The sequence below is a fragment of the Dromaius novaehollandiae genome, chromosome 1 (assembly GCF_036370855.1).
Source record: "Dromaius novaehollandiae isolate bDroNov1 chromosome 1, bDroNov1.hap1, whole genome shotgun sequence".
Lineage (NCBI taxonomy): Eukaryota > Metazoa > Chordata > Aves > Casuariiformes > Dromaiidae > Dromaius > Dromaius novaehollandiae.
Window position 1 is genome coordinate 199306614 of NC_088098.1, and position 23337 is coordinate 199329950.

General features: G+C 43.8%; 1 protein-coding gene across 2 annotated transcripts in view; it reads left to right on the forward strand.

The window, feature by feature from the left end:
* Positions 1-322: 322 nt before the first annotated feature.
* LATS2 (large tumor suppressor kinase 2) overlaps positions 323-23337 on the forward strand; it is a 51023-nt gene continuing 28008 nt past the window's right edge. For both annotated transcript variants that reach the window (XR_010387310.1, XM_026108890.2), the window contains exons 1-2: positions 323-553; positions 4740-5323. Coding sequence is in view for 1 of the 2 variants with exons in the window: in XM_026108890.2 (XP_025964675.2) it covers positions 4985-5323 (339 nt within the window). In the remaining variant the exon portion in view is untranslated. The remainder of the gene's footprint in view (positions 554-4739; positions 5324-23337) is intronic.

The window sequence follows — 23337 nt, forward strand, 5'->3', positions numbered from 1 at the left end:
TGCCTCACCCGCGCCGTTTCCACACCCTCCATAAACCGCCCCGGCAAGCTGCCCCCGCGCCATGTCCACCCCGAGCTCCCTCGCGCCGCTGAGGCGGTTGGGGCAAAGCGACGGGGAAGAAGATGGCGGGGGGGGGTGAGAAGAAAGCGCCACAAGCTGTCTTTAAACCCCGGGGGGGGAACTGAGGGGGGAGGGGGGTCGCACGGGGGGGCGACCCCCTCTCCCCCCTGCGTTCCCCCCACCCGAGGGCCGCCACAGCCCTAACGGCCCTTCCCGCCCTGCCGCCCAGAAGCCCCTCCCCCCGCTGGTATGCGCCGGGAGGGGCGGCGGCGGGTGTGTGTGTGGGGGGAGTGGAGTGACGCGGGCGGCCGGGTCACGTGACGCGAATGGAATGCTAACAATGTAGCCAATGTCCCAACTGTGCCCTCGCACTCGGCGCCCGCGACGGCCACGGGGGAAGATGGAGACCGGCCCGCGCCGTCGGGGCCGCGGCCGCCGCCGCCGCACCGCTCCCTGACGGCCACCGGCGGGCGGCGCCGGGCACCCCGAGGCGGTGAGCGAGCGAGGGCGCGGCTCCCCCCCCTTCCCCTCCGTCCGGCGCCCTCGGGGCAGCGGCGCTGCTCCCCGCGGGGGGCGGGGGGTTGGAGGGGACAAGGGAGCGGCCGCCCGAGGGCCGGGGGCGGCGGGGGAACCGGGGCGCCCTGCCCGCACTCGCCGCCGTTTTCCGCCGTGACAGCGTCGCCCGCGGGCGCGTCCGGAGGCCGCGGGCAGGCCGCGGCGGTGCGACGCCGGGGCGCCCGGGGCTGCTGCCGCCGGGGCGCGGGGCCCCGCGGGCGGGCGCGCAGCCGACTCGGGGCGCCCCGGGCGGCCGCGGCTGCTGCCGTGCCCAGTCAGCTGAAGGTCACTGCCCAAACCCAGCGCTTCGCCCTCCCGAGGGGTGAAATAACCGCGACGGGCGCTCGTGCGAGTGACGCAGAAAAACCCCAACGACAACAAACCCCGCGCGCAGCGCCCGGCTGCTGCGCGGAGGCGCCGCTGGTGCGCGGAGGCGGCGACCTGCCGCCGCGGCGCCCGGCCGGGCCGGCGCCCGCGGTCGGCGCTGGGACGCGGGCAGCGGGTCGCTGCGGGGCGGTTTCGTTGGCGGGGGGAAAGGAGCGAAGGAAGGGTTTGGGGAAAACCCTCTTCTCGGCTCTCCTCGCCGCTTTCGGTTGTAAAGGGGAGCGTGGTTGTACGGGGGTGAGGCTGCAGGAGCCCCGCTGCGAGTCCTGGACCTTCTAGGACAAAGTAGGCAGCCCCCTGTCCGTAAGTTTGTGATCAAAAAGGAAAAAAAAAAAAGGAAAAAGAAAAACCCTCAATACCTCTAAACTGAGAGGCAGAAGGTAGTTGTGGCAGTTTCTTCAAACTTCGCTCTTCGCTCCCGCAGCGCTGGTTCACCTGACCGCGGCGACTGCAGCGGCCTGGAGGCAGCTCACCGGCCAGGGCTGGTGGCTTTGCTCTTGAAACGCAACTGAGCTTTAGTTTCTTTGGCGTTTCCCAGCTCCGCAGAGCTGCTGGCACACGAAGCCTGTTGGTGGATGAAGGAGCAGGAGGGAGAATAGCTGGTGTGCTGGAGTGAGGCTTCAGCGTTTTGATTCTGTGGGTTCGCTTCGTTGCTGCTGGAGCAGCTCTTAGTATTTCTCAACTAAAGAAGAAAAATCATTTATTCAAAAATCATTCTAACTTGCTGTAACTAAAGTAATATTATGTTCATTTGAAATACATCTGAAGAGGTCAAGCTTCTAGTTAGTGCAGAGTATATAACATTTCAGAGAGGGGGGAAAAAAACCTTAGTGTTTAGTGAGAATACTTTGGAGCTCAAAAATAATTCTGAAAAATCATTTTGTATGATGGCAGGAGGGCTACTAATACATTCATGCAGTAGGCAAGGTGAAGATTAGGATACAGAGTTATCCAAATCCAGATGTACAGTCAGAAATGCTTAGACAGAATTAGACTACATATTTCTCTAAAGCATACAATGCTCTTATTTTTTTTCTAAAAATACAAATCACAGGAGGACTTAAAAAAGCAGGCAGCTTGTCTTTCTTTGTAAATCATCTGTACTACTTAAACGTTCCAATTTATTGGCCTATCTTACATATTTAGTTAAAAAACCCTTCTGCAAAATATAAAACGCATTTGCAGTTAGCTCTGGTACTTGCTGCTGTTGCTGTTCTCATTCATACTGCCTAAATGATCAGCATTACATTTACAACACTGCTAAACCAGAAAGAAAGCTGAAAAAGCTGCCAGCTGGCCTGACCTAGCACTATTAGACTCGAGCTTAGGCTGAGGGTCACAAAAGTTCTTTATGTGAAGCATGCGTGTAAGTGGGAAACCAGTCCTTTGCTGAAAAAAGGTGGGGGGATTGCAGGCTTCTCCAGCACGTCCCCAGCCTGAGCGTTGGCACGGGGTCTGAGAAGAGGAAGAAAACCCAGATCCCTAAACCCAGCCATATGGTGCTTGCTGCTGTCAGGACAGGAAAGACAGTTATAGACCAATTAATTGCTCTCTACTGTTTAAGTACTAGCTAGTTAAGATGTATTCCTAGAAGGGCTGCAGTACTATTGATTAATGATATTGTTTTTTTAAAAACATTCCTGTATTAAAGCTGTGTATTAACTGCTGCTATATCCTGCCTAGGTGGATAAAATTCTGCCCTCGGGATACTTCAGTTCCCCTTATCTTCATTGAGAGCCATGAAAACATGATCTGTTCTTGACTAATAGCTGATTTATTGCTTGTGAAAATATCAAAATATTGATAAACAGCTTTAACATTTTCCTCAAGGCAAAGGAGAAATCCTGTCCAAGATGCTTGTGGACACGTGTGCTGCTTTTAGTCCTGTATGAGTTAGGTTTGCAGGATATCCTTAGGGAGTACCTCAGATACATCATAGATATCCTTCAGCTAAGCTTCAGAGCATTTAAACGTGAGGAAAAGAGGTTCATACGTGTGTCCTGCGTTGCACGTTCTCAGTGGTTTGATCCTAGAGCTTTCAGCATAGAGCTCCACCACTCTACAGGAATTTCCCACCAGAGAGGTGTAGGGCATGCTTTTTAAGGGCGTATATATATGATGTGTGCAGTAGCTCCGTTTGATATTGTGTTTTGAAGTGGTGAGCTATCATGAAGGAGGCTGTGGTCTGATTTGGTTGTTGCATTTCTTTTGTTCGGTCCTTGGTTTCAGAGAAAGGCTTGAATCTCTCTTGGCAGTGGACCGTGTACTAATGAGGAGGTGATGGTGGGCTTCAGAGTTGGATGTGTCCAGACTTTCTTGGCCTTCACAATAGTAAGCCATTTACTTGGCTGTGAGAAGGGGTGATAAATGTATGGAAATGGGTCATTTTTTGGTCCTTGTTGGGAAATGTTAGAGCTGTCACAGTAAGAGCTCTCACAATGAACTGACTTTTATTCTAAGCATATGAAAATGAGGAAATAATGCTTCTCTGGAGAAGCTCCTTCTGATGCTAAAACATGCTATGATAAGAAGTGAAGCTCATTTTAAAAAAAGAAAAAAACCCTGAAGAAACTCCAGTCAACTTCTCAGTGACTGATGAGAACATATAGTATAGCTTTTTGTATTTGCCATTTCAAAACGACTGAACGAAATTGCAGTGTACCTAACAAAGTGACTTTGAGCTACACTCGGGAGGTGTTTCACCAATGCAAGTATTGGTAGCAGAAGGAAACTTGAGGAAGCAGCATCAATAACTTGTGATGTTTCTGTTAAGTATATATTTTAAATCCTTTTTTGACTGTACCATTATTTAATACTTATATGACGGAGATACCACAAAGAATCAGTTAAGATGGGTTTTTCGTTGTATCTTCATACAGCACAGAGATCACAAGTTGCATGGTAGCTTAGCTTTGCTGTATAGTTCTCCTCTGCTGCATGTCACAAGAAATACAAAAAGCTATCTAGAAGTCTGTCCTTTTTTTTCCTCCTCCTGTGTTGTGACCTTTTGTCTTAACTCGGAACCCACTGGTTCTGCTGTCCCTGCTGTTACTGAGGAACTCCTTCACCTTCTTTCTTGCCCATAAGGCACAGCTGATGAAATATCACTTTCTTTCTTTTTCCTTTTTATTTATTTTTTTTTAATCTTCCAATTCTGGGGGAATTCTTACCTTTGATTTTTTTTATTAAGATAATCATGTGGAATGGTAAAATATCTTGTCTTGTTATTCACTTTGTTATTGAAATACTAGAAGTTGCTATGGTTAGAGCCATCAATATTTCCATTATAAATCTTCTTCATAAAATCTTCTGAAACTGAGCTCAGCTAGTGTAAAACAAACAAGATCTTAAGTGGGGGAAAAACGTTTCATGAGCATACTCTTCCCTAATTATGAAATAGGATAGGCTTGTCCAGGGTTTAGTTATGCAATTGGGTGGGAAACTTGCCACTATTAAGTACTGTAAAAAATCTTAAACTTTGGAGTTTTTGAGGTTTTTTTATTTTCATTTATTTTGAAAATGAAACTTAACCCAGATTTTTTATTGATCGTGTTGAAAAAGCCTTTTGAAATCCTATCCTTGAAAACAGATAAAGTGAAAATTATTAAGGGGAATCAAGCTGTGACAGCTTAGTAGGTTAAACTGATTCACTTTCACTTGGTTAATTGTCATGCTACCCCTTTGGAGGTATTCACAATATCAATTTAATTGTGTGTACTTTCTTTTTCCTTTTGTTTCAGACACCGTCAGTCTGCAAAATGACGATTCCAAGGGTTTTCATTTTCTGTGGCAAACATGAAGACTGTGAGCTGAAGTAAAACGCTGGCGGAAATCACTTGAGGTTTTTGCCCCCCCCCCCTTTTTTTTTCTTCGAAAGATTATGTTTACAAGAAATTGATACCATCAGAAGACAAACACTTTTTAGGAATAAAGTAATTAAAAAGAATAAAGGCTGTATTTATGCTCAAAGAAAACTGGATTAACAATGAGGCCAAAGACTTTTCCTGCTACGACGTATTCTGGAAACAGCAGACAGAGGTTACAAGAGATTCGAGAAGGTTTAAAACAGCCATCCAAATCTTCAGGTCAGGGACTACCTATTGGACCAGGCAGTGAAACTTCTCTGGATGCTAAGATTTTAGTAGGGAAGGATGCTGCAAGGCAGCAGCAGATGAGACAAACACCTAAGTTTGGACCTTATCAGAAAGCTCTGCGAGAAATTAGATATTCTTTGCTGCCTTTTGCCAATGAGTCAGGCACTACAGCAACTGTTGAAGTAAATAGACAGATGCTCCAGGAACTGGTGAATGCAGGTTGTGAGCAGGTACGTATGATTTGTGGGGGTGCTTCTCACTATGTACTCAGGACTGAAGAAAGGATTTTGGATTGTGGTTGCCAAGCTTACTGGCATTCGTGTTGCTGTGTAACCAGCAGAGGAGATGGACTTGCTGTTGAGAGCCATGCTGAGTATAGGGTTAATTTCTGGAGAAGACTGTCATGGGGACCTGTGGGGGACTCTCTTATTTCTCTACTTGATGTATAAGGCTGAACAGAGTACTTTGTTTCTTTTCACTACTAGAATGAGACTTAGCTATGAGAATTAGCATAAGTTTTATGTCTAGCACATCTAAGCTGCATTCACTGTCAGAAGCAACTAGCAGAAATTCCAGAGGCAGTATATGGTCTTTGAAGAAGCTCGCTAGCTGTTCGCAAGAAGTAGGTGGAACTGGCTGAATGCACAGCAAACATCAGCGGTCAGGTGCATGCCTTTTGTCTTCTTCCTCACCTCACCACTGCTCTTATCGGTTGTCGTCCTGTCTCAGATAAGGATCTCGGCACAGAAATACTTGCTTTTGTCATTCTGAGATTGGTGCTAGAATATGTTCTCAATTCAAAGTCCACTCACCTGGTGGAGAACATGGCTGTTTCATGTTAAGCTGCACTTCTTTTGCATGTGTGTCCAGTGTTGGTTTTGACTTTTCTGTCTGTCTAGGAGTAGCTTACAATTTTGCATTTGAGACATAAGGTACTGTTTCTATTTCAGATTCTGATTGTTGGAGAAACAATCTTTTTCTCCAGTGATTGAATAGTGGTTATTTGTCAGGCTGACACATTGTGTTTTATAGTCCCTTGATGTAAATTGGAGAGATTTCATACCAAAGTGCTCTCAGTGGAATTTCCTTGATTTTAAAACTTGCCTCCATTTATTCATGACAGAGCGTGAGTCTCTTGAGTCTCCTAGACCATAATCAGAATCTGTATAACAATCTAACATCACACATTATTACAAACCATTTGCATTTATTTGGAGCTATATAGTACATTGACTAGTGCTGTTTCTGTTCCAAGTAATTTATTATATATGAGACAGTCGGAGCGAGAGTAAATTGCAGATCCAACTAAAGGTGCTGCAGTACCACTAAACACTTCCTAGTCCAGTGAACAAGATACATGTACTGAATTATTTAACTGGAGGAACCATGGATTTGCAGTGTGATCTGAAGTGTGCCATGAAAATGTAGTGTTTTTTAAAAAACTTTACCCTCTGAATTTCCCTAGCCATTTAGAAGGAGAACACTCCCTGTGCATATGAGCCAAGGTTAAATGAGCACAGCTGGATTCTGGATTGGAAATGCGCATTGGGTAGTTTACATGGACAAATCGTTCCCATACAGAACAGGCTTGTTGGACTGAAATCTTGGAAGGCACTGGGGCTTAACGTTGCTGTGCTGTAGTGTGCTCAATGTATAAAACAGAAATACCTGAGCACCTGTTAAAATAGCCTGGTATTAAGGACAGTGTAATGCACTATACTTGTAACTTTTAAATATCTTTAGCTATTTTGCCTGGAACATAGATGCAGTGGTATTGTTACAGAGCACAGGCGATGCACCCAGTTCTGACTCTCATGAGGAGATAGTTTTGCTGCCTCCTTAAGTCTGGTTGTGTATATCTGTATTTTTCCTGACAGGCTGTTACTCTTCCATCCTTGGATTTAGCTCTCCTCCTTAGCTGTGACTTGTTGCCCAGAGATGACTTTACTGGGGCTAGCTCTTAGGTGTGTTTTACATTCAGACGCAGGCATAAGCAGGATCAGATCTGGCTAGAGTCCAGATTGGGGTTCCAAAATTGGACTCTTGCGCTAAAAATGCCGTGTTTCCTAATTTGGGTCTAGGCCATATGAAGGTTGGCTGTCTTGGAGGATTGTGAATGAATGGAGTTTTTTGAGATGGTGGGAATGGTGGTGAATGTCAGGTCCTGGGAATGGCGTGGTGTGGAGTGACAGACTTGATTATTCCTCTGGATTCTTCCTTTCCTCCCAGTGCCAGAGAGCCTGAGCTGCTCCAGGTTAGGTTCTGAATTGTCACAGCAGTATTATAGAGCATAATGTGTAGTAAATTCCTCAGCCATCCTAAGCCACCCTGTCCCTGCCTGTGAATTGAAGCCTTTAAATGCCTCTTGCGCGGACCTCTGCCATATCCCAGTAGGCAGCCAGCAGATCTTGTTGCAGAGAAGTGAAAGCAACTTTAGTTTCTTTGAAGATGATTTTATTTGCCTCTATGCAGAACATCAGCGTGAGGTGGGTAAATGGGCTGTGTTGCACTGATTTCACCCTCCCCCCTTTGACCTGAGTGCAAAGGTGCAGAGTTTTTTGCAGAAAAGCATTCCAAGCTTCTGCCTCAAATGCCAGCGGCAAACATTCGGTTTAATGTGTCAGCCCATGAATCCCTAATGGTCTGCTTAATGGAGCTCCCCTACAGCAAGCCTGCAGAGTATAGGATCTTACACCTTGTGCCCTGCAGATCCTCTCTTTCAGGGAATAGTAATCAGCTATTTAATGATTAGCAGCAAGTGTCTGAAGTTAGTGGTTTGTCATAAGAAGCTCTAGTCATAGGTGTTTTGGGAAGACAAGAAAAAATGAGTACATGACTCTGTAACTTTATTCAGTTTGATCTTAGATGAACTCCCTCTTCAAATTTTGTTTGGGCTGGTACCGTTTGGTGTTCTAGGTATTACACTGGAAAGTAATCCTAGCCGTGTGGGATAATCTGCTCTGGTAGACACCACGCAAGGATTGGCATTTTTCTTCCTTCTGTCTGTGATGAGGGTTTTGGAAGGGTGGGGAGGGGCAGGGACAATTAAGGAGAGAGGAGTGTTAATTTTAGGGGCTGGGGGAAAGAGTATTATTATGTTAGGTGAGTGGAGCTAATAAAAGTAATATCCATGCAGCACAGTTAGATTTTAACAACTATCATTTTACATAGTGCAAGAGATGTTACATATTAGGTAGAATAAAGGTAGGGTTTACAGCTCCCAGTTCTACCTAAGTGACTCTAGGTGGTGTGTGTTGGGAGAGGAAGGTGCAGGGGGAGAAGGGATTCAGATCAAATTGAAATTGATTTAATTAAAGAAAAAGGAAGCATCATAACATTTCATCACTTGAGTCTGCTCTTGCTCTATGCTAGACCTGCACAGACAGAGGAAATATTTTTAGGGTTGTTGGTAAACTGAAGTATATAAAATACAGTGTAATTCACAAAGTAAATACAAAATTCTTGTGTCTTTCGGTTATGATAATCTTAGGTGTTACTTGTGGAAACACATTTTAAAAAGTAAACTGTGATTATGGAGTTACTAGTGTCCTTTTAAATGGCCTGTGTTCTTTCAGCAGGATTTATTTCCAGCCATTGTGTAGCTTGTTACTTTGTGGTGAAGTCTGGCCTCAAAAAACATAATAGGAACTTTGCCACTGACCTGAAAGAAGCCAGAATTAGACTTTTTTTTTTTTGAGATCCAAAATAAAATTACAGTCATCATTCTCCTCAAACCAATGGAGTAACTTGTCTGTTCTTTGCTTGTCATCTTTTCAACAGTAATTATTTAGCAAGTTTCAATCAAAAATAATTAGTGCAGCATAAATTGTTTTGAAACTTGTAGAACATGACTGCAAACGGCCTGACCTTAGTTGTTACAAAAGCGTGAAGCCAAAAATGCTGCTAATATATTGCTCTTTGGTAAACACAACTCCTTGGGCTTGAAAGTGCGACTTGCAGCCACTGCAGGGGGACAAGAGCGTGGCACGTCCGTCCACCAGGCTGCCAGTCCGCTGGGAGCACCTGGGGCAGCGAGTGGGCTGTGGTGGTACGCCCAGCCCCTGTTGTGGACTGAAATTTTGGGATGAATAGATGCAATTGAGCACATGATCAGGCATATTCCAGCAACCTGAATGGGCTGCACTGTACTTACTGTACGTCCTCAGGGCGCAGGTGACCGCTCGCAGAGCAATTTAGAGTGGGCTGTGACATTTCTAGACCGTTATGCAGTTGTTGTCTCCCCCCCGAAGCAGTGGTGATCTTTCTGGATGAAGATCTCTAGATGTAGTTTGTATAGGCAGCTATTTTTAACGAATGATGCTTTAGGATTTTTTGTAGGCTACATACCTACAATAACATACATCACGTAGTGTGCACTGGACAACTGTGGAAGCATGGAAGTCCTTATGCTTCATTTTTTTCAGAGCTTTTATAGAAGTCTGTGTAACAAACACGTACATGCCACCTGTGCCAGTATCAGAACATTACTAAGGGCAAGATCTGCCCTTCAGACCCTAATTGCAGTGTCTGTCAAGGAACTGGAATGATGTTTGTGGGTACTGTAATATATCTGAGAGCGTCCAGCTGATCATCTTGTCATCTGTGTTACACTGAGATCATGTAATTCAGCTTGTAGAGTTTTTTTTTTTTTTTTCCTCCTTTCTTGCGTTCCAGGATTCTTTTGATCCCCCTGTCATGGATTATATTCTTTTTATTTAACCCACCGTGGCAAAGACTCCACCCTGCTTTGGGATCTACCAGCTGATTTTGGGACACTTTCAGAATGAGGAATACAGTATTTATTTCAATTTGGACAAATACTTGCATGCTTTTTTTAAATGAGGCAAATTCTGCTTTGCCAAATGTAGCTTGGGAAGAAAGTTGGGGGGTTTTGGTGTTTTGGGGGTTTTTTTTGGTTGTTTTTCTGTTTTTTTGTTTTTTTTAAATGCTGTGCATGTGGTATTAGTATTCTAATTTTTCTTTTCATGGACTATCAGCCTGTCCCGTGACAAAACTCTCTCCTGCACATGGGTGAGCTTTACCTGTGAGAGTTCTGTTTGCCCAGTTATTCGCCAGAACCTCCAGGATGAACGACTTGGCTGTCTTCTGGAGGTCCTAGCTCCAGACTGTGCTGTTCTGAAAATGAGCTGTTTTAAGATTGCACAGATTATTCTGTGGGAAATATGTCTGAGGTGGCAATGGACCCATCACAAGCTATACTGCAGTTCAGGCAGGAAGAGATATTTGGGGGTTACAAGAGGAGGGGAAAAAAAAAAAGGACTTTCAAATGAGGGCAGTGCTGACTGTAAGAGGGAGATTTTATTTTAGCAGCAGCTGCAGTAGATTTGATAATTCAGGCCAACAGTCTCTTCTGTGTTCTTTTGCCACCCTCATTTGAAGGTAGATGTTTGCTCTCTTTTCTCTTTGCCAGCTGTGTCAGGAGCTTGCTTCATAACCTTTTCCTACACTACTTTTTCTTTTTTTCTAACCTCCCTTTTTGTTTTTGTTTACCTTCCCCCCTTCTCTCTGAGAAGTTTCCAGCATCCTCCAGTGTTCCTGCATCAGAAGGGAGGGTGTTTTCCCGCCCATGTGCCTGCAGTAGGCCCATTAAGTCATTTCAGTTTTAGCTGCTTCAGAAAATAGTGAGTCATAGCTTTCCAGGGGCTGAAAGCAAGATGCCGGGATTGCTCTTGAGCTGATACCTGCTGACACCTACCTGTGTCTCCTCTCTCCCATTTCTTTTGCCTCCAGCCTTCCCATGTTAGTGTTTCCCCTCAATGATGCTGTCTTCAAGCAAACACTTGAATCTGCTTAGTGTCATGACGCATTTCCTGCGCTACATCTGTGAAGGTGCTCTGGGCATTTGTTTGCTGTGAGTGTGGCTGAGAGTATGCGCCTGCCCTGCAGAAGGGAGAAAAGGAATTCTGACTTTTCCTTTGCATTTTCCCCGTGACTGAAATATTCCTGGCAGTAACAGGTGATTGCCTGTGCTCTTTCCCCTGCAGAGATGTGGCTCCTTGGCAGCTGAGCAGTGGTATGGTACTGACCAAGACTGCAGTGTATTTTATGCTCTGTCCTGCATTCTTGATGGTCGCTTTTCTTCTTTGGCAAACTGTAGAATAAATTGGGGCTTCCTCATAGGAGTATGTTTGAAATGACAGAACGGGAGTCAGATGCCAAACTTAAACTGCAGATACATGTAAATCTTCAGTTCTCTTAAGCTAATACTTCCCTACTCTTAATGTCAGATAATTGTTCTAGAGGCTTGGAGTTAATACAGAAATCTAAAATTATATTTTCGTGTAACAAGATACAGGATTAACTTGCATTAGATACTTGTATTTATTAAAATTTAATAGCCAGAAGAAGGTTGAGCTATGGATTCTTGCTTAATAAAAAAGGAAATGGCTTCCTCACGGTCACTAAACATTCTGCATAAGCCTTAACTTCTCTGAATAAAAAAGCCCTTGTGACCAAAAGTAAAGACTGCCATGAATATAACAGGAAGTTGGTATCACAATAGTTTTTTAGGGTGTAACTGTTCCTTTTGCATTTCTTTTCGTCGTTCTCAGCCTAAATCTCCGCTGTCCTTTTCAGCTTGTATCAGAGAGGAACCAATGTGATTTTACGCTGAGACTGAAAAATAGCGTCTTTGCATTTGCGTTTAAAAAAAAAAAAAAACCAGAATGAAGCATTTAAACTTTGAGAGAGATTTTAGTAGAAGGACTGGATGCAAATATTTTTGCATGCTACAGTCCTTAGATTAGAAGTAATCTGAGGTATGTATTTGGAACTCATTTAATTCAACCTGGGAGTGTTTTTTGGTAGTCACTAAACTAAATAAATGCTTATGTTATTAGAGGTGCTAGCACTAGAATGCGAGTAACAGAAATAAGTCTTTGACTTTCTCATGTGATACACAGGCATGTATCATTTATCTGGTGTGATTTTTCTAAAACAACCTAATATACACAGAGCATCTTACAACAGTGGGAGTCCTTTTTTCTTCCTCTCTTTCTGCACACACAGAAAACTTATTTTGCAGACATTTTGAAATGAGCTGATCAGCAAAACTGAGACTAAGTTAACAGAAAAGAACTGAACCCCATGTAGAAATACTAATGCTGTCACGAGGTGCATAAGCTTATGTTAGTTTCAATTACAAGAGTGTAACCAGGCATTTAATTATAATATAATCAAATAATATAACAAAATATAATCTAATACCCTGAAAGGAACTAAACTACTTTTTTCTTCCATTTTATTTATCAAATATCATTGCCAGATATTGTCATAGTCGTCCACGGGCAGAATGAAGTTACTGTGGCTCTGCATTTCCTGAAAACAGTTTTACAGCTCTGTGTCTGTTTTTTGGAAATATTCAAGATGTTGGCTGAATGCTTTCCAGACCACTCTTGGAAGGAAGGACAAAAGGTGACCAGCATAGTCATGACCAGAAGGTAGGGATGGAGGGTCAGGCTGTTGTCCCTTTGAAGGCGAATGGCTTTGTGCTACAAAATGCAGCATAAGTGCTGTTTTGTCATGAGGTTGACCACATCACTCTCCAGCAAACCACAGCCTGATGATGGTCCCTTGGGCACAGCATTCAAATCCTGCTCAGCTGCTGATGGTGGTGAAGTCTCCTATATACTGTTTTCTCGTTTGTTTGTTCCTACCCCACCCTCCCTGCCACCTACTGCAAATCAGGCTCCAGCCCATATACTCTTTGTTCTTTAGATACTGGCTATACATGCATGCATGCATGCAATGCTATATAAAAGAGGTGAGGAGAGAGATGAACCGGACCTTCAAGTTTAATTTTCTTGGTGATGGTAGCTGCTGTTTTTCTCATGTATTGGATATGTCCATTAGCTTCCCAGCACCACCTCTTTTTGAATCTCATAACAGATAGTTAGACAGGCCCAAGTTTTCTTTTATTTAACTTGAGAAAGAGTTGTGACTGGAATGCAAGCTGCTCCAGTGTGTCTGCTGATTACTCATTTGTATATAGCTACTTGAGAGTAGATGTTTTGAGGTCCAGTAGTGTTGGAATAAGGCAGTTCACGTTTGTAAAATCCAGGAGGGATCCCCCCATCTGTTTGTTCAAAGCAACAGATGTTTGTGTTAACTTGAGGCGTATTTTTACTTAGGTCACGTGTACAGGATGTGAAAATATATTCCACTTCTTTCTGCTTATGTTTGTAACCTAATTGTGAATGTGGCTTGGATCTGGCATTTTTATGTTGCTTGGAGCTGAGGCTTAGGGTGGAAAATGCTGGTCCTTATTCACTAGCTTTTTGAAAACGTTGCTTCTTGGTGCCAAAATAAAGGCTGAAGTCTCTGTGGCCTTGTGGTCTTTGGTACTGTCCTGCCACAGCAGCAGCAGGCTCATATTGTCCAGATTTGAGAGGGATCCCAAGTTCCTATCTTCAGCAGATGCTTTAACAAAAGAAAAGCCTGGGAAAAGTCAACCAGTCAAACTCTTGCTGTTTGCCTACTCTGCACATCTGCTGGTCTCAAATACTGTTGCTGCAGGAGTACTTTTGACTTCGTGTTATTTGGCAGCTGACATGTCTTCCCTGCTCTTGTCTGGCTTCTGCTGAGGTGGTTCTGTCATCTCTGATCCTGATGGGGTCACCCAGCTACAGTTGCAGCATAGCATAACTGTCTGTCTTTGTTCTGAGTATTTTGCCCTGATGTCTGGACTGTCACTGGCAATCCAAAACTGTCCTCAGGTACAAACTGGCACACAGCAATTAGGTTTGGCCCTATAGATGCATGTGTGCGTATATGCATTATGATGACTGCAGCATTTGTGTGGTACCAGCTGTTAGCTAAGAACTTAACTGCATAGGATTTGGTACTGCACTGAGGATTTCTTTTTCAGTCCAGGTACACAAGATGCTAATGTCTGAGGTTGTGTTCTGCTTCCCTGCAGTGTAAGAGATGGACTTTCCCTGATTAGAAATCTGTGCTCCTCATTTTAGCTGAATCCAAGCAATTAAAAATATTTCCTTGGGGAGGGGAAGGATGAAGAGAACAGGGGAGGATAAGAGAATAGTTTTATGGAACCATTTCTAGGTCAGTTACTTTTTAGAAGACTGAAGCCAAGGAACACTGTACCTGTAACTTTACTGAACCAGGTAATGATACTGCCTAGGCTATGACAGGACAGCCTGTGACAATAACTATATTCTATATTGCTTTGCCTTTAATTTCTATTGGTGTATGTGTGCATATGTAAAACTGTTACTGTGACATATGATGTCTCCTACACATTTAGAGAAGAATAAACACAGCGTAAATGGAAAAATGTTGAGTTTTAAGTATAAAATGCTTGGTCATTTAAGCAATTTTTAACAGTTTTCCATATCCTTCATTCCTCTAATATATGATTTGGACATTGGTCATTTCAGCTGAAGAATGCAAAAAAGAAGTGTATTACTCCTTGCATACACAAAGTGCTAGCAAGCAGAAGATTACTGTTACTTGGTGATAATATAGTTATGTTTTTGCCCTCCAAATAGATTAACTTCAGCAGGACGACTAGCAGTGTAAAGTCATTGCTGTGTAACAGTTTGTATGGTTAAGTTTGGATTATATCCACCATGTATGAATCTGTTGGATGTGGGTTGTTTTGGAACAGAAGAAAATGTTAGCACGAGCTTAGAGATCATCCTTGCTGGTGCTCTACAGCTTCCTTCTCTCTCCCTCTTTCTGTTGGTTCTGTTCTGCTGGTGTATCAAAGGTTAAATATCTTCAAGGCTCTGCAGTTCTGTACCGTCCTCCAGCTGTTGTGCTATTGCTTTGTTTTCTGTTCTGCTGGCTTGAATGACTAATTTTCTACTCCTTCCACAAGCTTTTCTCCATGTGGCTCTGAATACCTCAAGTCAAATACATACATTTTTTCAATTGCAGAGTATTAGGAAAAAAACTTATTTTATTCCATAGACTTTGAAACTATTTTTTTTAGCAGTGATGTGACATCTTAAAGAATTATACATGTTACTGTATAGCATGACTTTGCTCGCATGCCCCATATCTGCATCCTTTCTTCCATTTGATGTCGTGACTCTGCAGTCTGTGCCTAAACTAGCCACCTGTTATACTCAAGCTTTCCTTCCAGCTTTGCCATATACACCCTGTTAATTCTACATTCCTGCCAGGTATCAGCCTAACAAAAATGTATAATCCAATTCAGCTAACATAACTACAGCCTTGGAAATCCATGTAGGATATCTTGGTTTACCAAAGCAAAATGTAACTGGCTGTCCCAATTAAAAGAAAAAAGTTGTGACCACGTGACAGAGCTCCTTGAGTGAAGACAAATCTGCTTTGTATTGGAATATTTTTATTCTGGCTCCAAAGTAGGGCTGGATAATTTCCTCCAGAGATGTTCATTCCACCTTGATGTAGCTAGCCTATTTTTCTGACTGTCCAGCTGTTTCCTCGCTGTGCTGTGTGATCTGCTGATTGCCTGTGTAGGATCTGCTGCCCAGAAGTGAGTGACCAGGTGATTATGTGCTGGAGCAGGGTGGAATTCCTCTTTTCCTTCAGGTGCTCCAGGAGTTATCATGCTGAAAGCTCAGTTACTTTCCTTTTCTGCGATTACTTCTGAACCTTGGCACTCTTTCCCATGCAGAAGATCTTAATATTATATTCTCAAATGCAAACACCAAGTTCACTGAGTGTTTTCTCAGAGATGTGAAATGAAGAAGCTGTGAAACACAGATGTGCATGGTGTTGCAGTCATGCAAATGGTGGAGGGAAGATGGTGCAGTGCTCAGAAGTGAAAATCAAAGTCCTAGAGCTTGAAATCAGTCTTACAAGTAGGCAGAAGTCGTTGGTTTCTGCCAGGACACGTGGTGAGCCAGCTCCCCATACTACAAAAGCAGGACCTCATGGGGGAGCGCCAGCAAATTTAAAAGCAAGCCACAAGAATTTTCATTTGCTTTGTTTTTGGGTTTTATTTTCTCTCTCTGTTTGTTAAGAAGCAAACCTTCGGGGTTTTAGCCACATAAAAGTAGCCTAGAAAAAGTGTTTCTTGGTACTTCTTTGGTGCTGTAAAACCCTCTGTAACAAATCAGTTCCATTTTTCCAGGAACTTCCATAGGATTCATAAGCATTAGAAGCCCTTGAGCTTGAGAACCTGCTGTTGCAGACTCCACTCTGCACTTCCTGCAGTAAATCTGAGTGCCCGTTCCTGCAGTGAAGCAGCTGTCGCCTCCCAGACCTGCAACGCGGCTGTTGGGGAGGCAGAAGGGAGTTCGAGATGCAGCAAGCTCTGTGGCAGAGCTGTAGTGCCGGCAGTAGCGCTGCCTTCTCCCAGATTCCTGGGAAGGTCAGAACGTCCTGTTGCTCGTTCAGGATCTCCAGAAACACTATTTTGGGTAAGCAGCAGTGCTGTGTGTCTGATGGGGTTCCTTAGTCCTGGTGAAGAGCCACTTTTCTCATCTGGCCATGCAGAAGGAGGGTACATGTGCCCAGGCTGGCCCCTGTCTACTGGCATATAAACGCAGGCACTACTCTCTGCCCTATCTGGGAGAGGCAAACTGCAGCTGTAGCATTCGCGCAGCATCTAGGCCAAGACCCATGCTAGAGGAGGCCAGTTATGTGACTCTTGGCTATGTGTAAAACCCCTTCTCTTCCTCTCTCTCACCTACCCTTTGGAGCAGGACCTTCGCCCAGCATTAGGTAAAACCTTGAGTCAAACCACCACACCACCATCAGCCTTCCCTGCACACAAGCTTTCAAGTCCACATGTTTGGGAAAAGCCTGGCCACCAGAGCACAGTTGTAGCGTGTTTTGCCACTTTCACATAGTTGCTTGGTGGTTTCCTGGTCTGGGAAGAGGCTCAGTAGAACTGATTTTTTTCTTCTTCTTCTTATTAGCCCTGAGACCATGACAGCTGATGGACAGAGGAGCTGTTACTGCTGAGAAGCAGTACCTGAGATTTGAGAGGAGGGCAGTGACTAGCAGAGATGAGGGCTTGTGGGAAATGCAACAAGGATGGAGGCATTGCTTAAAAAGTGTGAACTTGATGTGTGAGCAGAGAATACAATATTTTGTATTTACTTGGGCTGGAGGCTAATCAGGTCACAGAGCTGGCAGAGCTGAGTTCAGCCATTAGTAGTGAAGTGGTTGTTTTAAGTGAGGAAATGTTAGTGCTAAGCTGCCTTGAAAATCAGAAGCAATTTTTGAGGGTGAAAATCCCAATTATGCAACACTGAGGTGCTGGGCAGTGTGGCTGCTCCGTGCTGAACCAACTGGGACAGGCTCTCGGGCATTGGATGAGTCCTTTTCATCAGCTCAGCAGCGGGGAGGAAGAGCAACCTGAGCCATAGATGCTCCCTATGTGACAGCGCTGGGGTTCCCAGCAGTGGCCCCACGATAGGTCAAGGTTGTGTTGTCCTGGCTGGCAGGCACAGCAGAGAGGAGACATGTCCCCTCGCCTTCTTGACCTACCAGAGGCCCCAGATTGCTTTGCTTTCCTCCTCCTTACTTTCCTCTGTTCGGTGTTTTTTGTATGCTTGCTGTCTAAAGTCAGGCCTAACCCCTCGTCCTGCCCACGCGCTCTGTTCACCAGGCTAAATTACTTTTCGCTCTTGTAGACAACTCCTCTATTCTAAACACCTTGGTTCTATGCTTGTTGCAATGGCCGTTCCTGCTTTTGGGAAAATGAAGGCTTTGTTTTTTCATGTAAAAATAGCTTCATCATTCCCATACATGAGTAGCAATTAGGGCAGGCGTATTTCCAGGTCAGGCTGGAGATGAAGCTGAATGGTAAAACCCTCTGCTCCAAAAATGGGCTGGAAGGAGGAGCAGTTCTTTATGGGCTGAGCAAACCTAACTGGCTTGGATTGAGGTGGTATCCCTGTTTTGGGTGCACATGCAACATGCTGGTTTTCACCTACTAGGGAGGTTGGCCAGGTGTTGACATAATGAGGACTTTGCTCTGTTAAATACTTACGCTAGTCCTCATAACCGTGTTTTTTTTTTTTTTTTTTTTTTTTTTTTTTTTTTTTTTTTTTTTTTTTGTAATTGTAGGCACAGGTCTTGAATAAAAATTTATAAATGAAAGTTTCTTAGGGCACAGTCTGGCAGATGCTGCTGAGCATAGTGCCTATTACTACAACTGCTTAGAGCATCTGAGTAGAGGAGATGTTTGCAAGAGTAGTCTGTATTATTCCACAAGATTGTGCTCAGTTGGGTACTGAGTAAATAAACAGTAAATGTGCAAATCTTGGATAATGTTGCTTTATGCTTGTTTAGATAGTCCAGCTGTACGTTGGATTTTGTTCTCTATGGTAGCTGTCTTGTGAATCTCTTCTGGCTCACTGCCATGCATTTCTTGATTTATGTGAACATGATGTGGATCTTTTTCATCTTTTTATTTTGCTAGTTCATATTTTTATTGCCTTCAGTCATATTTTTGAGGTCTCTTTAAAGCTTTTAAAAACTAGTCAGCTTGAATTTTCCCTTTATCTCTAGAAAAGTCGATGCAAAAATAGGAAGGAAGCACAGAAGGGGAATTACAGGCAGCATTAAAAATGTTCCTCCAGAACAAAAAAGCAGATTTAACATGAATTAAAAACTCAGCTCCGTTTCAGAGTTGCAAAAGCTCTTTTATTCACCAGAGAACTGTTAAAGCTAGTCATTTTTGGCATAGTATCGGTCAGGGAAGCGTGACAAAGTGCAGTGGAATGCACTGAGCTTGGATCCAGCTTGTAGCGGTATATGACTTTAGTGTATGGAGCATTGCAGGAAGTGCTTGGGGGTGGGGAGACCCTTTCATTGCAGCAGCTACTGAGTAACTGTGTTCTCCTCCCTCAGACCCTACCTGCAACAGCAGAGGGACCCTTGGATGCTCTGGGTCAGAGGACAAAATGCAACGAGTCTGCACAATCTGGGTTTCTGGTAGAAACTGGCTCCATTCTTTGAGCACTGCTGTGCAGAGTTCTTGTGCTGCAAGATGGGAAAGTTGGGAAGAGTAGTGTGTTTGCGATGGAGGATCAACTACATATAGCTAGTCTGGGATGGTGCTCCAGCCTCACTGTGCTGGAAGGTCCTTAGGCTGAACTTCAGTCCTCACTGAAGGCAGTAGTAAAATCCCTCTTGATTTCAGTCAGGCCAGAGTTTCACTTCTGATTCTGAGCGGTGAAAGAGTCCTGTTCCACCAGTACACACACATGCTAAGTCCATTTACTTGGACTTAGGTTTTGGCACAGATTTTAGCCTTAAATGGAAATCTGTTGAGATCCATTTAATATTTTTGGCTTGGATTTCAGTTTACATGGACAGTTAAACACAGCTATATGTGATAATTAATAACCAGTTAGGATATTCCTGTGTTCTGAAGTATACCTGATTCTTGCCTTCTTTCCTCTCTAAATTACAAAGTTGGCGTCCACAGAGTTTTCCAAGCACTTGTAATGTCAAGAAGACATGATGGTACCTTTCCTGGCAGAACAGGGTCTATGGGTGGTTTTATGACCTGCTTATTAGAAATTGGGAAAAGCTTGATGTGGTACTGGTTGTGTTACCAGTATAAATTGCTAACAGCGGCCTCGCTATTCACCTCGGGGTTCACATTTGCATTGTTCCATTACAGGGATAATCAAATACAATGCCATAGTTATATCCATAGTGCAGTAAAGGTGTACAGTGCAACATCATTGCAAAAAATGAGGTCTCACAAGACATTACAAACTGGATTGATGTTTCTCGGCATGGGATGAAGGAAGGTTGCAACACAGAGAATACCAAAGGGCAGTGATATTTAGTGTGTCTTTATTGTTCTCCATAGAGCTCTCCCTTCCATTCTTTTTACTCACTGTCTGCTTACTTAATGCTCTTGGAGAGGACACCTTGAGGTTAAATGTGAAACATGGGTAGTCAGCTGGTGGGCTGCCTCAGCTTATGTACTTCAGGTTTGAAAGAACGCAGACGTTGAACTGGTAGGTAGATCACTGAGATGGGAGCATTGTAATACTAATTGAAAGCTCATTTGGCAGTTAACATATAGACACTACTTAAGATGTGGACTACTACAGGTTAGGATACTTTTACCCTAGATTCTTAGCTCTGCCTTGTGCGGAGAAGAGCTGAAAGTTGAAAACTGTTAAAACTGATACTCGAGAATCATTACAGTCATTCAAGTGATGGGCTGCATATGGAACTACTACGATGATATCACTCGGTTTTCTTTGCATGTCACTCTGGTAGTTCCAGCGCCTCAGATATTGCATGTTCTGGAATATAAATCCTATTCATTTCAGTTGCAGTTGTAGGAAAAAATTGCCTAAATATAGGTTTTCACACATACTTCTATACTTACAGGTAGACATACTTCTAAGCTTGTCAGTGGCCTCTGTGGTTAGTCTCTGAAGGTGGTGGCAGATACTGAAAAGCTTGATTAAAAAGCATTAGTTGTAACGTAGACAATTTTAGGATCTGATGGATGTCTTGGAGAAAAGGAATAGACAACTGCAGTGCTTGTACAAGAAGTGAAAGCGGACCTTGGAAGTACAGCATCTTCTTGCATGGCATATTCAGGAAATGGTAAGCCTGCAGCTCCGAGTGCTCGCACTGTTATCTAGAGTGGTGTGCACAGAGATGGGAGCCCAAGTAAGATGCACACCCACCAAAACTGACAGAAGTGCATTGCTCCAGGGCTGGAGAAGTTATTCCATGAAGACCCCTCAGAGTTTACTGGTATAGTGTGAACTCTTATCATCAAAATATGGAGACCATCTCCATGTAGCATGGGTGCTTACCTTTGTTTTGGTCTTGGCATACTTGGAGAGAATGAATACAAATCTTTTCTTGAACCTGCAATGTGGTGTGACAGAATGACATCTGTTTAACAGTGCTTGGCAACACGCACACAGGTTAGAAACCAGTAGGGGTACTGTCTCCACCAAACTCCCATAGGGGAAATTTAGGAACTTGGAACTTGATTGCTTAACCATATACATACATACATACATACATATATATGTATATACACACACACACACACATATATATATATATATATAAAAAATATATTTGGCAGCTTTGTAGAACAGGTGCATAGAAACTTGATTTTTTTTTTTTTTAAATTTCATCCGGAAACTGAGACCTCCGTCAGTGCCCTACTGCACCTTGTTGAGTCTTAGTTTGTGGAATGCCGTATCGAGAAACCTCCCTTCCACTCCATGCAGCTTTGTGCTTGTTCCTGCTGGTGTTATCCCATCAAAGAACTGGTCAGGTCTCATTCTGCTTCTGAAGTATTTGAGAAGAATGTTGCCCAGGGAGGTTTTGCTGTAGACATCACTTCTAAGAATATGTTTTCTCAAGGAAGAAAAGTGATTACTTCTCTCTTATTGGTTTGTTAACATTTTGCACCCTTAAGGATCTCTTAAAAATAATTCACTGCTGTTTCTGAATAATAATCATGCAAATGATCCTGCACTATGATAACAATAGTGGAGCATGAAAAACAATTGCCATTTGTTTTCTTATCAGGTGGCATAGGTTGAGAGCACTGGAAAATAACCACGTCCTAAGCATTTGAGTAAAGACTGGAAGGAGCAGGGTGAGGAACATTGTTCTCTTGATCTGCTGCCAGGATTATTGGGAACTGCTAAGCAAATATGTTAACACCGAGTTACTTGTTCAAAAGAATTGTTTCTTTATTTTCTTGAACCTTCTAAAGCTTCCTTCTCAAACTTCGACTATGGAGGGAAAATGAAGGGAATCATGTCCTCTGCTCAGCTTTCCCCCCTTCTCCTTTGTTTCAGTTTAAGATAATCAAGTTCAGATGTCTTTAGAATTCAAAAAACTGTATTTTCATATGGAATATAGTTGTTATGGAATGAGTCCAATATCTTCTAGAGTCAGTGTTACAGGGTTTGTATTGGCTTGATACAGTGAGATTTTTTTTTTCTTCCGCCTGTGGTTTAAAATTACTTGTCTAACGTGTTGATTTATAGCCTGTCATGTAAGACTATTTCCCCTTGGCTGTATCTTTTTAAGATGATCAAATGTATTTTTGAAAAATGTCCTGTTGTTGCCTTGAAATATTAGGTGATAACTGCACAAGTAAGAGAGGAATTAGCTTGTTAAACCTAATACGACACCAATACACAAAACAGTGCAATTAAAAACTTTCTTAAGGCAACATAGGGGAAAAAATGAATAACCATATGGCCTGAGATATCATAAACATAGACCGTTCTGTTGAGAAGTTCATATGTTGGTATGAAGGAAAGAGCGGAGACTCCCGGACTGTGGTGTGCTGCTCTCGGTGGTAGTGCTGGAGTTGCCCTTCTTCCTGCTCGTTCCTCCCCAGGTCATTCCCGCAAGTCGTGCTGGCACGGTGTTTGCAGAGCCGGGTGGTGACTGGCTTGGGGAACTGATCCAGATTAAAAATAACTTTTTGGGGGATGGTGGGAGGAGAGAGCACAGTTATACCAGCACAATCGGGGGGTACTGCAGGGGGGCATAAAAAGGAGCAGAGAAAATGAGAGCAGTGGCAGCTGCCTTGGCTGTCAACCACCAGCAGAGGAAATGCCAGGAGAAAGCTCAGCCCATGCTCACGGGCTTTCTCGTTCCAGCTGTGCTCCGGGGACAGCCATCTGCTCAGCACTGTTTGGTCCTACTCCTCCTCTTGCCCAGGTTATGCTGCCCCAGCTGAGCTGCCAGCTGAGTTAACCCGACCTCACTTGGGTCAACGTGGGCCGAGTTAGCTTCAGTGGCTAAATCATGGGTCTTTGCAAACCCAGTTCGCGGGGCAGGGGAGCAGAGCGCAGCGTGGTCAGACAGGCGGGAAGCTGGCAGCACCTTGGGTGCAGTGTGCGGTGGTGGGCCACCAGGGACAAGGTGGGAGTCATTTTCTGTATGGCTGAGAGCGCTGCAGCTGGAAAATGATGTGTGAACACTTGGTTATCCCTGCTGAGTATGCTGAGAGTAGTGATATGGTCACTTTTCAGGTTGCTTTGGCTGGTTTCATTGATGGCTAATGGCAGGTGTGTGAAGAGATACTAATGTTAAGGGGATGGCATCCAGGAGGATCTCGGAAGAGGATTTCTGTTCTTGCAGCAGCCTAAAATACACATCACAGCTCTTGCATGTATTTGGAGTGGAGCATGAAAGGTGTCCTGTGTGTCTTGAATATAAGGTGTGCCACTTTGTGTGTAGTCAGTAGAAATGACTGAGGTGAGCTGAAGAAAGATGCTACTAAGAAAATACAAGGTAAAAG